We start from the raw sequence: 16,423 nt of genomic DNA, 5'->3' as shown, positions 1-16,423 counted from the left end.
CCAGGGTTTCTCATGATGTACTCCAGACTTGCCTATGAGTGTCCAGGTGTCTCTGGTGGAGGCATGGGATGGGGGCACCATAGCAGTGTCTAGAGTTGTAATAATGAATCCCCAGAAAAAAACTGGGGCCCTGTCTCCTGGGGAGGGTGAGGATTGGGAGAAGCACCTGAAATATTCAGTGCTGCAGAATATTCTTTGGAGCAGGTTTCCTCAGCTCTTCTTCCCATTCCCTCCCACTTTGCTCTTTGATCAAGAAAGCATCACCCTATTCCCGGGCGGCTCAGACGGTAAAGCGTCTGCCTACAGTGCAGGAGACCTGGGTTCGATCCCTGGGTCGGGAAGATCCCTGGAGAAGGAAATGGCAACCCACTCCAGTATCCTTGCCTGGAAAATCCCATGGACGGAGGAGCTTGGTTGGCTACTGTCCATGGTGTCGCAAAGAGTCGGACACGACTGAGTGACTTCACTATCACTATCCTTTAAGATAACAGACAAAACTAAATATCACGTTAAACAAATCAGGGCAGTAGGACTGTGTTGTTCTCTCTGCATGTGTCCTCTGCCCATCCTGGAGAAGGATGTGTATAGAGGCTGGTATACTTGTACCTGCTGGTGACCAGCTGCTTTCTTTTTTTCTACTGAGGTCCCACAGAGGAGATGTAAATTTAAACATCCCTGTTGGTCCTTAGCTGTGAGGACGTTTCCCGATCCACAAGAAACTACAGACCTCTATGCTTGTCTGGATTATTTGATTTAACTTTGTATTATGAAACCTTCAAACATATACATACACACAGAGAGAAAATAGTATAATAAATCCCCTTATATTCATTGCCCAGTTATCAACATTTTGCTAATATTATTTCATCTATTTTCATAAATACACACACATACTTACTTTTCCCCTCTGATGGAATATTTTTAAAGCAAACAGTAGACACTATGTTATTTTATCTGTAAGTAATTCCATATGTACTTCTAGCAGATGAAAAGTTTTTAAAGTACAGATGCTGTCTCATGTCACACCTAATGAGACTAACTACAATTCCTTTATTTCTTCTGCTTATCTTGCAAGCAGATGGGCTGACACAACTAAAGGTCTGTGGGTCGAGAGTCCCTCTCTCCACTGTCACTAACTCACTTCCTCTCACTGGGCCAGGGCCACATCATTTATAAAGTTAGGAGGGCTCTTCTGTTTCCCAAATCTTGATAGTTTCTGAGAATAGTTAGTGATATGGCTAGGATTTAGTCAAACTCAACCTGCTTCAAAGCAGTGGGAAAGAATAGATGGGCTCTTAAAGCCCCATTTGGATCATGCACTGTTAATAATCAGAATAGTAATATTTTCAGTAAATGAGAACACATCCATCATTTGTACGTTGAAGGTAATACATTGAAGTACACTGAGGCCCTACTTTTAGAGAATTTGCAAGAGAAAAGGCTGCCAAAATTCACTGTTAAAATGCAGTTTTAGTTTCAGCAGAATTCTGTTAGTCTCATCCTGTTCCACACCTTTTTTGGTCTTTCTGGTAATGGTTAGCAACAGGGGCAAAAATGTATTGAGCACTTACTGTCTCCCAGGCACTTGTTCTAGCTTCTCATAAGCAAGACTCCTTGGCCTTCACCACAGGTCTTTGCAGTAGCTCTTATTATTCCCGTGCAGGGACTGTTCCTAATGCATAGGTGGAGGTTTACTGTGAGGATATATAAATCCATGGAGTAGCCCTCATAGTCATCAAAAGAGTCCGAACTACAGTATTTAGATGTGAGTTCAAATACAAAAAAAAAAAAAAAAGAATGATCTCAGTTCATTTCCAAGGCAAACCATTCAGCATCACAGTAATACAAGTCTATACTCCAGCCACTGATGCCAAAGCAGCTGAAGTCAACTGGTTCTATGAAGATCTACAACATCTTCTATAACTAACACCAAAAAAAGATGTCCTTTTCATCATAGAGGGTTGGAATGCAAAAGCAGGAAGTCAAGAGATACTCAGAATAACAGGCAAGTTTGACCTTGGACTACAAAATGAATCAGGGCAAAGGTTAACAGAGTTTTGTCCAGAGAACATAGTGGTCATAGCAAACACCCTTTTCCAACAACACAAGAGACAACTCTACACATGGACATCACCAGATGTACATATCAAAATCAGATTGATTATGTTCTTTGCAGCCAAATATGGAGAAGCTCCATATAGTTAGTAAAAACAAGATTTGGAGCTGACCGAGGCTCAGATCATGAGCTCCTTATTGCAAAATTCAGGCTTAAATTGGAAAAAGTAGGGAAAACCACTGGGCCATTCAGATATGACCTAACTCAAATCCCTTATGATTATACAGTGGAGGTGATGAATTAGACTCAAGGGATTAGATCTGGTAGACAGAGTACCTGAATGACTATGGACAGAGGTTCATAACATTGTACAGGAGGCAGTGACCAAAGCCCTCCCAAAGAAAAACAAATGCAAGAAGGCAAAATGAGGAGGCTTTACAAATAGCTGAAGAAAGAAAGTGAAAGGCAAGGGAGAAAGGGAAAGATGTACCTAACTGAATGCAGAGTTCAAGAGAATAGCAAGGAGAGATGAAAAGGCTTTCTTAAATGAACAATGCAAAGAAACAGAGGAATACAATGTAATGGGAAAGACTAGAGATCTCTTCAAGAAAATTGGAGATTTCAAGGGAACATTTCGTGTAAGGATGGGCGTGTTAAAGGACAGAAATGGTAAGGACCTAACAGAAGCTAGAGAGATTAAGAAGAGGTTGCAGGAATACACAGAAGAAGTGTACAAAACAGGTCTTAATGACCCAAATAACCACGATGGTGTGATCACTCACCTAGAACTGGACATCCTGGAGTGTGAAGTCAAGTGGGCCTTAGGAAGCATTACTATGAACAAAGCTAGTGGAAGTGATGGAATTCAAGCTGAGCTATTTCAGATCCTAAAGGATGATGCTGTGAAAGTGCTGCAGGACTGGAAAAGGTAGTTTTCATTCCAATCCCAAAGAAAGGCAATGCCAGAGAATGTTCAATTGCGCTCATATCACGTGCTAGCAAAGTTATACTCAAAGTCCTTCAAGCTAGGCTTCGACAGTACATGAACTGAGAACTTCCAGATGTACAAGCTGGGTTTCAAAGAGGCAGAGGAACCGGAGATCAAATTGCCAAGATTCATTGGATCATGGAGAAAGCAAGAGAATTCCAGAAAAATATCTACTTCTGTTTCGTTGACAACACTAAAGTCTTTGACTGTGGGGATCATGACAAACTGTGGAAAATTCTTCAAGAGATGAGAATACCAGACCACCTTACCTGTCTCCTGAGAAACCTGTATGCTGGTCAAGAAGCAACAGTTAGAACCAGACATGGAACAACTGACTGGTTCAGGGTTGGGAAAGGAGTATGACAAGGCTGTATATTGTCACTCTGCTTATTTAATTTCTGTGCACAGTACATCATGTGAAATGCTGGGCTGGATGAATCACAAGCTGGAATTAAGATTGCTGGGAGGAATACCAACCTCAGATATGTAGATGATACCAGTCTAATGGCAGAAAGTGAAGAGGAACAAAAGAGCCTTTTGATGAGGGTGAAAGAAGAGAGTGAAAAAAGCTGGCTTGAAACTCAACATTCAGAAAACTAAGGTCATGGCATCCGGTCCCATCACTTCATGGCAAATAGAAGGGGAAAAAGTGGAAGCAGTGACAGATTTTATTTTCTTGGGCTCCAAAATCACTGTGGATGGTAACTGCAGCCATGAAATTAAAAGACGCTTTCTGCTTGGAAGGAAAGTATGACAAATCTAGACAGCATATTAAAAAGCAGAGACATCGCTTTGTTGCCAAAGTCCATATAGTCAAAGCTACAGTTTTTCCAGTAGTCATGTATGGATGTGAGAGTTGGACCATAAAGACTTGAACCCCAAAGAACTGATGCTTTTGAATTATGGTGCTGGAGAAGACCCTTGAGAGTCCCTTCGACAGCAAGGAGATCAGAGCGGTCAGTCCTAAAGAAGCTCCAATACTTGGGCCACCTGATGCGAAAAGCCAACTCCTTGAAAAAGACCCTGCTGCTGGGAAAGATTGAAGGCAAAAGGAGAAGGGGGTGAAAGAGGATGAAATGGTGAGGTAGCATCACTGACTAAATGGACATGAATTTGAGCAAACTCCGGGAGATAGTGGAGGACAGAGGAGCCTGGTGTGCTGCAGTCCACGGGGTCCGCAAAGAGTTGGACACAATTTACTGAGTGAACAGCAGCAATAAATCCGTAACCATGTGTCCTTTCTCCACACGCCTTGTGAGAACTGGGCTTTGTGAGGATCTTCTGCCCCACTAATCTTCATTTAATTCCCCTCCCTGCAGCACGTTGTCACCTAGCGCGCCCCTGCTGACAGGCCCTCTGTAAGTCTTCATCTGAATGACAGCCCTGGAAGATCAAGCTGTGGTCTCAAAAGGGAAGGAGGATCTACAGATTATGTCCTCAGCATGTGCAGTCACTCCGCTGGCAGCTCTCAGGGCCGCTTTTATGTTGCCTCAACAAAGAGAAGGGCTGCCAAGAGGGTGTAATGTTCTGTTCAGAATGCTCCAGGCTGGCAGCGGCGAGGACAGGGCAGACACGAGGCAGAAGGAAAAATGCCCACCTCAGCCGGCCCATCTCCTCTTACCCTTAGCTGTGTCTGGCAGTCTTTGTTTGAGAATCTTCCTGTGTTCTTTATAGACTCTTGGAGGTGTCAGCTGAGGAGAGAGGCGGAGGAAAGGGGAGTGTGGGCAAGCTGGCTGGAGGTCAGATCATTTTGCCATAACCAGCAGGCAGTTTCTTTCACAAATCATTGAGCCCCAGGTAGCCATTATCATCCCAACTGCTCCCTATTAGCTAGCCAGACTCTTGAGGCCCTGAGAGTAAGAGAAGTGGAATTCCTTTTCCTTTGAACTCTCGCTCTCTGAATACCGCTCATAGTGGGTTTGCGTAGCATGCATCATTAGCAAAGCTTATTGATATACACTACTGTGTTTCTCAATACTCTTAGAGATTATTGTAACCTGGCCTCGTTAATAAGAAAACAAAAAACACCGAAAAGTTTTCAGTTTAAAAAAAAAACAACAAAACAAAGGCTCAGAGACATAAATTTAGTCTCAAAGGTATCAATTGAATGAGATGGGAGCCAGGCTTATAAAATGGGACTTCTGACTTAAAGTCCTGTGCCTTTTCCAGATACTTTATACTTTCCAGATACATTATAGCATGCTTTTCCAGATACTTAGCCAGCTTCCTATAGGATGGGGTACAGGTGGGGAGGATGGGGTGCTAGCCAGGTGACCTGTTCTTTGGTGGTAGGAGGCACACAAAAAACCTGAGCTTCCTCCGTTGGCTTCTCTGAAGGTCCCATGCTGCTCGCTTCCTCTTACCATCATCTTAGCGACCAGTTAGTGACCATATTGCCTTAAAAATCATTGCCGTGAAATCCAAAAGCTTCGGGAAACAATCATTGTAAAGGCATCGCTGTGAGAGGAAGCCTGAGAGGGTTTAGAGGCCACCCTCCCCAGCTCCGGCTCCGCACTCACAGCAGGGCAGGCATCCTGCCGCTTATTTCTCCTCATGCAAAGCTGAGGAGAGAGGGAGTAAATGGTGCATTTCCGCTAAGGATACCTGGAAAGTTGAAACCTTACAAGTTTCCTCTTTAGGTAAAAGCAGGTTAGGGATCCAGGCCACATTCAGGCCTTCAGAACTGAAATGTTTCTGTCACTAGTAATTTTTCACCACTAGAAGGGTTTTAGGTGATTCTGAGGTAATGCGTTTTGGGCAGCTTAGAGTATTGTAACCTTGAAACAGTCTTTGAAAATCTGTTCCTTCCAGCTGGGATGCCAGTGACATCCCTGATCCAGGGGAGTGACCAGACCTTATCTGCTTCAATTGGAGCAGAGTTTAAAAAATATTTGATTAATTTTTAAACCAAGGATTATACATTCATCATAGAAAAATCCTATAAAATACAGCAAAATTCCACCACTCCAGAATTACTACTATTAACATTTTAAAAAATATATACTGTATGCATAAGTATAAACATATATCTATACACACACATGCATGAACCCTATTAGTGTTTTTATTAAGGATACTATTTTGTGCCCATATAACCCCTTTGCTCAGTCACTTCAGTTGTGTCTACTCTTTGTGACACTATGGTCTGTAGCCCACCAGGCTCCTCTGTCTATGGGATTCTCCAGGCAAGATTACTCAAGTGGGTTGCCTTGCCCTTCTCCTGGGGATCTTCCCAATCCAGGGATCAAACCCACATCTCCTGCGTTACAGGAGGATTCTTTACTGCTGAGCCACTGGGGAAGCCCATATAATCCCTTAATACATTTTATTTTTTCCCATGTCAATATATAAACTTCTACTTCACTATTTTTAATGGTACCATGTTATTCCATCATATAGAGTACCATAATTTGCTTATTTTAAACTGAAATATTTAGCTCATACAAGGAAATACACAGAATTACCATAGTTTGTTTAATCTCTACCACCTTGAGAATTCCCTTCCCTGGAAGCATATAGTAATTTCAGTAACCAATATTTGAATTTGACTTAATAGTTTACAGTGAGCTCGCACATACATTATTTCATTTGATCCTCACTACTATCTTAAGGTTGGTATCAAGATTATCATTTTCCTCAATTTATGGATGAACTGAAAAAATTCTCAAAGAGGCTAAATGATTTATCTAGTGTCATGAATCCAGTTAATGTCATAGGGATGGCTGGATCCAGAGACAGGCATGACCCCTGGGGCAGGATAGAGCTCTGCTGCAGGGAGTCAGGACCAAAGGAGTGGCCCTGGCATGCTCCTCTCTCCCCCACGCCCTGCTCACTTCAGCTTGTATTATGTATGTTGACAATATTTTTTTCATGACTGCCTCCCTTATGACCCTTTGTGCTTTCTGAGGGCAGACTTACGTCTTCATTTCTCTCCCTGTGTATTGCCTACCACAAGGCTTGGTGCACAATAAATGTTCAGTTACTATTTGCTGGGTCAGTGTGGAAGTGAGTGAGTGACGGAAGGAAGGAAAGAAAGGTGTTATAAACATAAGCAAATTGCAGAGGCTGGATTTTGATAGCTTGCTTTCTCAATGGCTCTATTTTCAATTCAGACATTTCAGTGAGAACCCATCTTGGTGTTTTTGAGTTTTTATACTTCTGCAAGTTTTGGTCACCTGTACAAAGTTCACACGTTGATGCATAGAAAAGCATATTCAAAACCAAGGGTAGAGAGAAACCTGTTTGCATACTAGATCCTTTTGCCTTTTCTGTGTCTCCCACTCGGCCTCAGCTGGAATGAACCAGGCTGTGCTTAAAGAAGCTTCCCAAGTTTCTTCTATGATATCCCTCATTTGCAACTGCTTTATATTTATGGTATTTATGATATATCTCATTTTGAACTGCTTGTAAAAACAACCGCTTAGCTTAGCAGCTATAGCATAGTTTATGAGAGCTGTTTGAAGTGCTATTATTGTTGACTGTAAAAGCTGGATAGCAAAATTAGAAGAAATTTTGAAACAAAAGTCATTCAAATCCCATCACCTAACAAGGCAACTTTTTTATCTTTTCATAATCCCCTTGAGGTCTTGTCCATGTGCACACATTCATTTTCCTCATCATTGTTACAGGGAGCATGCAGCATTGTTCTTTGCCTTTTCCACTTAACATTATTGCAAGAACCCGTTTTTCCCTGTTTTTCTGCATAGTCTTTGTAATGATCTTTTTAATGACTGCATAATCCCCTATTGAGTTGATGTACCGAAATGTACTTATACAACCCCCTTTGTTTGCCATTGAAGATGTTTCTGATCTTCCACTAATCCATAACCCTGCAGTGAAGACTGTCAGGGGTAGAACTTCTGAGGATTTCCTTAGAAGACACTCCCCTGAGCAGGACTGCAGGGCCTGAGCAGCACCGGGAGTGAGGCTGTCTTGCCGCTGCTCCAGAGGCTGTTCCCATTTATGTCCAGCAGTTGATGGCTTTACTAGTTTCAGGGCCACCTCACTGGTACAGGGTATTGTTTAAATTTTTTGTTTGCTAATTTAGTAGAAGTAAAATGGTACTTCAGAGTTGCTTTATTTTGCATTTCTTTGATTATTAAAAGAAATTAACATTTTCCCCTGTGATTACTCTTTGTATTTCCTTGGATATGAGTTGTCTGCCTATTTCAGTAAATTAAGGTCTTGATTTTTTTTTAATCAAACCCAGTTAAATCTTTACACACAATAGCTATTGAATTTTTTGTATATGATTTATATATTTCCCAGTATTGTGTTTGCCTTTTAATTTTAGGCATCTATTTGTAGTATAAAACTTACTATTTTTGTAACCAAATCTGTCAGTGTTTTTTGTGGGTTTTTTTTTTTTTTTTTTCCTGTTGCTTTGAAGCTTAGAAAGCTATTCCCCCTCTGGAGAGCTGATAAATATTTAATTCTGCCTTCTGTTATTTTAAATTCTTTAATTCATCTGGATTGTATTGGAGTATAAACCGAGTTGCAAATTACATTTTATTGCTAATCAGTCATTCCAACCCTTTTCTTCTGTGCTCTTTCTCAGGAATCATACACCAGATGAAAGGTGATTATGACACTGCACTGAAACTCCACAAGACCCACTTGTGCATCGCCCAGGAGCTGAGTGACTACGCGGCCCAGGGCCGCGCCTATGGAAACATGGGCAACGCCTACAATGCTCTGGGCATGTACGACCAAGCGGTCAAGTACCACCGGCAGGAGCTACAGATCTCCATGGAAGTGAACGACCGTGCCTCACAGGCATCCACGCACGGGAACCTCGCTGTGGCCTACCAGGCGCTGGGCGCCCACGACCGGGCCCTGCAGCACTATCAGAACCATTTGAACATCGCCCGGGAGCTGCGAGACATCCAGAGCGAGGCGCGGGCTCTCAGCAACCTGGGCAACTTCCACTGCTCTCGAGGGGAGTACGTCCAGGCCGCCCCCTATTACGAACAGTACCTCCGGCTTGCTCCTGACCTTCAAGACATGGAGGGAGAAGGGAAGGTCTGCCACAACCTCGGCTATGCCCATTACTGCCTTGGAAATTACCAGGAGGCGGTAAAGTACTATGAGCAGGATCTGGCCCTGGCCAAAGACCTTCACGACAAATTGAGTCAAGCAAAAGCTTACTGCAACTTGGGCTTGGCATTCAAGGCTCTGCTGAATTTCAGCAAAGCTGAAGAGTGTCAAAAGTACCTACTGTCCCTAGCCCAGTCCCTGAATAATTCCCAGGCTAAATTTAGAGCCCTGGGGAACCTGGGCGATATATTCATCTGTAAAAAAGATATCAATGGTGCAATAAAATTCTATGAGCAGCAGCTGGGCTTGGCTCACCACGTGAAGGACAGGAGACTGGAGGCCAGTGCATATGCAGCCCTGGGCACTGCATACCGAATGATCCAGAAACACGACAAGGCCTTGGGTTATCACACACAGGAGCTGGAAGTATATCAGGAGCTGAGTGACCTGCCGGGAGAGTGCAGAGCTCATGGGCACCTGGCCGCAGTCTACATGGCCCTGGGGAAGTACACAATGGCTTTCAAGTGTTACGAAGAGCAGCTGGATCTAGGGCAGAAGCTGAAGGACCCAAGTCTCGAAGCCCAGGTCTATGGCAACATGGGCATCACAAAGATGAACATGAATGTGATGGAAGAAGCCATCGGCTACTTCGAGCAGCAGCTGGCCATGCTGCAGCAGCTGAGTGGGAACGAGTCTGTGCTTGACAGGGGCCGGGCCTATGGCAACCTGGGGGACTGCTACGAGGCCCTGGGTGACTACGAGGAAGCTATCAAGTACTATGAACAGTATTTATCTGTTGCCCAGAGTCTGAATCGCATGCAAGACCAAGCCAAGGCTTACCGAGGCCTGGGAAATGGACACAGGTAAAAATGGCAGAGGACAAGTGTGGTTAGTAAACCTGCACCAGGGCAGCTGGTGCATCCACAAGGCAGCGCACTGACTGCAGAGCAGCTCCATACGCTGCTCATTTGCCTCCTCCAGTGATTCTGTGAGTTTAGCAGGGGTATTTCTACCCTGTGTCATGGAGGAAGAAACTAAGGCCCAGAGTTTGTGTCCAAGATTACACAGCTTGAAAGGGACAGCTGAGAGTTTAACGCAGGACCCTCTGACTCCAAACGCAGTGCCTTTTTGACTACATCATAATGAGCAGACTAAAAGAATAGGAAGGGGAAAGATGAATGAATCGATCTCACTTATCTTTTCTGATTGCCCCTCACATTATATGAATGTGTTCATTAATATAACATCTCTACCCACCAATTACTTGGACCCCATATTGTTGCTTTTAGGGAAAGCCACCTCAAAAGAGGGGAGTGAATGAGCACATACTATCATCGTGCTAGGCACCTTGTGTAGATATCTTGTTTAATATTTATTGCAGTTGTGTATTAGTCTACATTTATCATTATTGGCTACAGGATGTGGGATTTATCAGCATCCAGAAACTGAAGCTCAGGGAAAGGAATCCATGTCCTATACAGCTGGTTTTGTCTGCTGCCGGAGTCCACGCCCTTCTCCTCCTTATCGCGTCATCTCTTAGCAGCACAGCAAGACACACTGTTGGCCAAGGCACTGCTTTCCTCCTGGGTGTGGGGAACCCAAGAAGGTGTCTGTGTTTGCAGAATATATGGCCTCTCCAGACAGGCAGGGGATTAGGGCTCCTGGAGAGGAGGAAGGGCAAGGGTCAGACTAAATCATCACCCACAGAGTGCTCTGAGAAGCTCAGGATGAAAGATTTATCGCCATTGTAAAGTGATTTCAAAAACATAGTCTGTGCAGTAGTGGAAATTGGGAGGCCCAAAGAACCAAACAGTTCACTTGCTATCATTGTGCCTATTAATATATTTTATGTTTCCTCTGGGGTGTATATCCCATTGAATCTCAGGCTCTTGGGAAGGTCACTAAAGGATGACTCTTGAATTGCTTTCCAGATTATGAAATTCCCCTGCATCTCACTCTAAGGGCACATGATAGATTTTAGCTAGAAGAGGAGTTAAGAGCTTCTATAGTAAGTGACAGTGACAAATGCTTTTCATTTTCTCAGGGGCTTTAGCATGTCTGCACCTGCACAAAATAATATCATTGCTTTTCTGTCTACATCCCCACAGGGCAATGGGGAGCTTGCAGCAAGCCCTGGTGTGCTTTGAAAAGAGGCTTGTGGTCGCCCATGAGCTCGGGGAGGCCTTTAATAAAGCCCAGGCCTATGGCGAGCTGGGAAGTCTGCACAGCCAATTAGGAAATTATGAACAAGCCATTTCCTGCCTTGAACGCCAGCTGAACATTGCTAGAGAGATGAAGGACCGAGCTCTGGAAAGTGACGCGGCCTGTGGCCTGGGGGGTGTGTACCAGCAGATGGGGGAGTACGATACAGCCCTGCAGTACCACCAGTTGGATCTGCAGATTGCCGAGGAGACCAACAACCCCACGTGCCAGGGCCGGGCCTACGGGAACCTGGGCCTGACCTACGAGTCCCTGGGCACCTTTGAGAGAGCCGTGGTCTATCAGGAACAGCACTTGAGCATCGCTGCACAGATGAACGACTTGGTGGCCAAGACGGTGTCTTACAGCAGCCTTGGAAGGACGCATCACGCTCTGCAGAACTACTCCCAGGCAGTCATGTACTTGCAGGAAGGTAAGTGGAAAGGTCTGTGCAGCTTCTCCGTCTACTCTGAGTCTGAGCTCACAGTCTGCCCAGGAGGAAATGCACTCATGTGAGTGACCATCTCGACCTGGAGTGAGGATTCAGAGGCTACATCATCAGTTCAACTCCAAAACCACGGTGTCCCCCCGTGGGTGCTCCATAAGAGTTCACAGTTCTTTCCACTCTCCTGGATGCATTACCCAGCTTGTCTCACTCTGCTAGCCAGCTGTCCAGGGAGCTGACACCCTCCTTGCCTTTCAGAGCCCTCCACTGAATGAAAAACACCTTCTCCACAAGATGAAGTTAGATCTTAGCATGTACAGTTTAATGCTCTGCATCAGGAAATGCGCAGTGGTTCTGAGCCCGTTGTGCACTAGACAATACCTGAGCTGCGTTAGCACTGTGTACAAGTCCATTTCAGGGCGGTGCCAGGCTCTAATCCAGTAGCATCTGTCTAAGAGTCGCTCAAGCCGTCAGCCAGGTTTCCCAGCATTGGTTACCTGAGGGGCTGGGCTGTCGCCACAGTGCGCTCTCTTCAGGCCGGCCCAGAAAGTGCCTGCTTCCCTCACTTCCCCTGGCCCTGTTCCCTCTCTGGCAGAGGCTCCATGCGGCTACCTGCACACAGGTGGTCCTGCGGTGCTTCCTCCCTCACCACGCAGAAGCCCTGCAGCAGTGTGTTTGCCCTCCACTCTGAAAACCCTCCTGGAAAGCACTTCTCACAGGACCATGGCATGTTACCACTTGGGAGGGAGCACAGCAGACGCAGTGTTCTTGGCTCTTGAGTAAAAGGAAAGGGGTACTGATTTCCAGCAAAAACGCTCATGTGTGGTTTCCAAAAAACTTTCCATACGTAGTTTATCTAATTGGATTTAATTCTCTTAGTAACCCTGAGAGGTGTATATTTTCATTCCCATTGGCAGCTAAGTGACCTGAGGCTCAGAGTGCAGTGGCTTGATCCTGACCATGTGGTCAGTCAGTGGTGGCGTGGAACCACATGAGACCCCACGCAGCCTCCTAGAGCCTAGAGCCAGGCTGGCGCAGTCACGTCCATGATCACTCCTGAGCCCCAGCTGGGAGCTGGGAGAGAGGCAACGCACGGAGCGGAGAACGGGCCAGCGGCCAATGGTCAGGGTGGTCCTCTGTGCAGACCAGGTCTTGCCCTGGCCTGCAGGCTGAGAGGTTACTGGGAGGCTGTAAGCTACTCCCCAGATATTATTTGGCTCCCACTCAATGGGAGCTCTGCCTCAATGCATTAAATATGAGAGTTGGCTTTTGGTTTCCTAAAACTAGACTGTGGTAAAATTCTAACAGACTGGGGGCAGTTTTCAGTTGAATATGTGAAAACTATTAAATTCAGACCTAGTGTATGACAACCTTTCAGCTGTGTTCTTTGGTTTTTCCTGAAATTTTATTTCCAAGAAGCAGCTGCTTTGCCTGAGATATTGTAACATAATTCTATATTTATGGAAAGCTGTTTTTTTTTTTTATTGTTGTAATTTTAAGTCTTGCAGAGATCTAAATTCGTATTGTGGCGTTGCCACGGTGTCTTTTCAGTGAATGTGGTCTACCCCAGAGCCCGATGTTCCTCTTGGGCCCATCTAGACGCCTCTTCACGAGTTGTTATAGGTGCAGGACCCTATTGGATGCTTTCTGAGTGCTGTGAGTTGGGTCTTCAGCCTCTTTCAAAGAGGGAACAGTTCAGTTGGAAACCACTTTAGTTCTCTTTCCTGACTTTCAGAAGGGGCTGTGGACTAGCGTCACACCGCCCATGTGCAATAGAATCTCATAGGTGGGCCTGGTCAGAGTCCTTTGAACAAGCTCTGTGGGTTGTATAGTTACCCTTGATTGAAACCACTGGTCTCATCCAGTTTTCTTCTCTTTTTGCAAATAAAGCAAGGGAGCTAGAGCCCACTCGGCTCCAGGAGAGCCGGATGGCTGGGTCAGATCCTCAGAGCAGAAGCAGGTGGAAACTGGGACAGCACAGATGTCGTGTCTACCGTGTTTGCTCTTCACTGTTGAACTTCTGACCATGGGGCCAGGGAGGGTCCCCACTATGGGATCCAGCAGGGAGCATGGTCAAGTCCCTGCTTGCACAGAACATACCTTCTGGAGAGGCTGCCACAGTGAACTTCCAGCTCAGAGGCCCCGGCCTAGCAAGGAGAGCAATCCCGAAGAGTGAATAGGGCTAGCTGGTTGAAGGTTAAAACAACCAGCCTCCTCCTGGTTTTCACCCAAGAACCATTTCTTTGATTTCTGTTCCTACTCTATGAAGTATTTTAAAATGTGAATAATTTGCAAGTACATATTGTTTTTGTTACCCAGTGACATGATTTAAACGTAAAATGCTGTTGCTAAGTTTTCTGAGTTATGTGCTTTTTGAGATACATGATATTTTATGGAGCTTGAACCCAAATCTCACTTTTATTAGGCTCTCAACTGACTCGATTCTTTTCCAGAAGTCTGAAACTCAGTGCACCCAGCATGCTCAGGGGCAGATTCCCACTCACCCTGATGCAGATTATAAAGAGGAAGTCCTTCCTTTGTGTGTACAGTTGTAGCACGGGGGCCTTCCTGCCATCTCGGCACAAGCTGACTTCTCAGTACAGAGAGCAGGGTAACAAGGGCAGAGTGATGCTGAGAACTGCTTAGTGACCCACACAATAAAAGGTTGCCTTCAGATTTGACTTGCTCAAAGCCCTGGAGGTTGCCAGTGTCCTGAAATCCAGAAGCTTGCTGTGAGTAAGTGCCCCAAACTGCTGGTGCCTATCCGAAGGCCAGTAGAATGAGGCCAGTCTCATCTAAAGCTTTTGACTCACCAAAGCACTTGTTCTGCATCCCCACTGAGGCACATCGAAGTCTCAGCCTTAAAGGAAAAGCAGATTGGATGTGAAGTGCTCCAGTGGCATCAGTAACAGAAGGCAGGGTCAGGCGGTGCGAGCATTCTGCTTCCAGAGGACATCCGATGTGTCTCCTGTCAATGCTGATTGGATGCTGTGCCCAGGTGATAGGAGAGATCTGAGCTGGGCTTCTGTGCTTGACTGTGGAGCTGTCAGAAGCACTGCTGCCAGCCAGAGAATTGGGTTCGATACATTTATAGGCCTGGAGTTTTCATTTGCAAAGCTAGGGATTTCACAGTGGGGAGGGCAGCCAGTTGGGTTCTGTTTGCTTCGGTGTTTCTGCCTGCCCTGCAAGCCTGTCTCCTGCTGATAGCCATCGCCTGAGCTCTTGCTGGGTCATCTTGGAGTGACCTGGAAAGGTTGCTACTAACACAGAATTTGAAAAGAATACTTACTCTGCCTTGGCTGAGTCTGCTCTTGTCCTGCATTTTATCTCGCTGTGTTGCTGACAATCTTTATATCCACCCGAGGCAGAATTACCCTCTAGAACTCCTTGGCAGGGTGGAATTGTCTGTCTTCTATACGTCCTCAAAATTTCTCTCTCTGAATTCAGGTTTAAGGTTAGCAGAGCAGCTGGGCCGAAGAGAAGATGAAGCCAAGATTCGCCATGGTCTTGGCCTCTCCCTCTGGGCGAGCGGGAATCTGGAGGAGGCCCAACATCAGGTGAGCAGGAGAACCCTTTTCTGAGTAGATTTTGTTTCTAGAAGTGTGGAAGACCTTGAGATTACTATCCTAGCAGTGATGACATTTGTCAGAAAGTGTTGACTTGTGCTCTTGGGTTGATGTACAAGATATCTAGCCTGTATCAGCCCAGATGTGTTGAACCATAGTAAAGACTTGTCCACTTGTGTGATAGATTTCTCAATAATTTCTTTGGGATTCTTGTATTATGTGCTGCTTTTCCTCATAAAACCTTAATATGACATCATATACATTTTTTGACAGAATTAATCCAAGAATTCATAATTATTGGATTTACTGTCTTTGTAGGTTTCTAATTATATCACTAGATGACTCTTTCCCTTCTCCCTCTCCCTCTCTCTCTCTCTTGCTCTCTCCCTCCCTCCCTCCCTCTGTCTCTCTCTCACACACACACATACGCAGAGTTCATGTTTCTGCATATGTTCAACCAACAGTTGAAGAGAAAACTCCTCTTAGGCTGGCTCTGGAAATTAGAAAGATCCCTGGAGTGGTCTCTAGTCAAAGATCCCTCTGTCGGGTTGCAGGAGTTGTGAGATGGCTTTGAAAATCACATGCTCAGCCGCTGAGGCAGCCCTTACCATGGAGGGCGCTGTGCTAGCAAAGGGGCCCAGGATTGGTGAATACAGGCTCCCATCTGAGGTGCTCCTGGGATTGAGGACATGATGTGCCTGAACTTGTGCCATAGCATCCTGGGATGTTATGGCATTTTACAATGTAAAGAATTAGTCCTCTGTTTTCTGGTTTCAGATATTAAAGTTTTTATTGATACAGTGATTTATAGTTTTCAAAGTACTTCCACTGACTGAGTGTATTCCTGAATAACCCTGTGAGCTAGAGTGATAACCATCCCTTTACAGAGAAGAAGCTGAGGCTCCGAGTCTTGCTGAAAGTCCCCCAGCAAATTCGTGGCAGGGTTGGGAGTACGTTCCTCTCTCCTGGTCTCAGTCCCTTAGTCTTAGAATTCTGTTCTTTACATTTGCATAAATTTAAACTTTGATACTGTTTCCTCCTATAAGTATCAGAGAAAAGCCTCATGGTCCCACTGACAGAAAAGCCGTGAGAGCAGCAGGACAGTGTCTCCTTAGGAGCGTTGTGTGTCTGGT

At 45.2% G+C, this 16,423-nt stretch overlaps 1 protein-coding gene across 6 annotated transcripts in view; it reads left to right on the top strand.

The window, feature by feature from the left end:
• TTC28 (tetratricopeptide repeat domain 28) overlaps positions 1 to 16,423 on the top strand; it is a 579,079-nt gene that overhangs the window by 474,467 nt on the left and 88,189 nt on the right. For all 6 annotated transcript variants that reach the window (XM_024977806.2, XM_024977805.2, XM_024977808.2 and 3 more), the window contains 3 exons: positions 8,602 to 9,943; positions 11,189 to 11,712; positions 15,172 to 15,281. In XM_024977806.2, coding sequence (XP_024833574.1) covers positions 8,602 to 9,943; positions 11,189 to 11,712; positions 15,172 to 15,281 — 1,976 coding nt within the window. The remainder of the gene's footprint in view (positions 1 to 8,601; positions 9,944 to 11,188; positions 11,713 to 15,171; positions 15,282 to 16,423) is intronic.

This window comes from Bos taurus, chromosome 17 (assembly GCF_002263795.3).
Source record: "Bos taurus isolate L1 Dominette 01449 registration number 42190680 breed Hereford chromosome 17, ARS-UCD2.0, whole genome shotgun sequence".
Lineage (NCBI taxonomy): Eukaryota > Metazoa > Chordata > Mammalia > Artiodactyla > Bovidae > Bos > Bos taurus.
The sequence above is the reverse complement of the archived record's forward strand: the minus strand, read 5'-3'. Positions and strand labels throughout refer to the sequence as shown.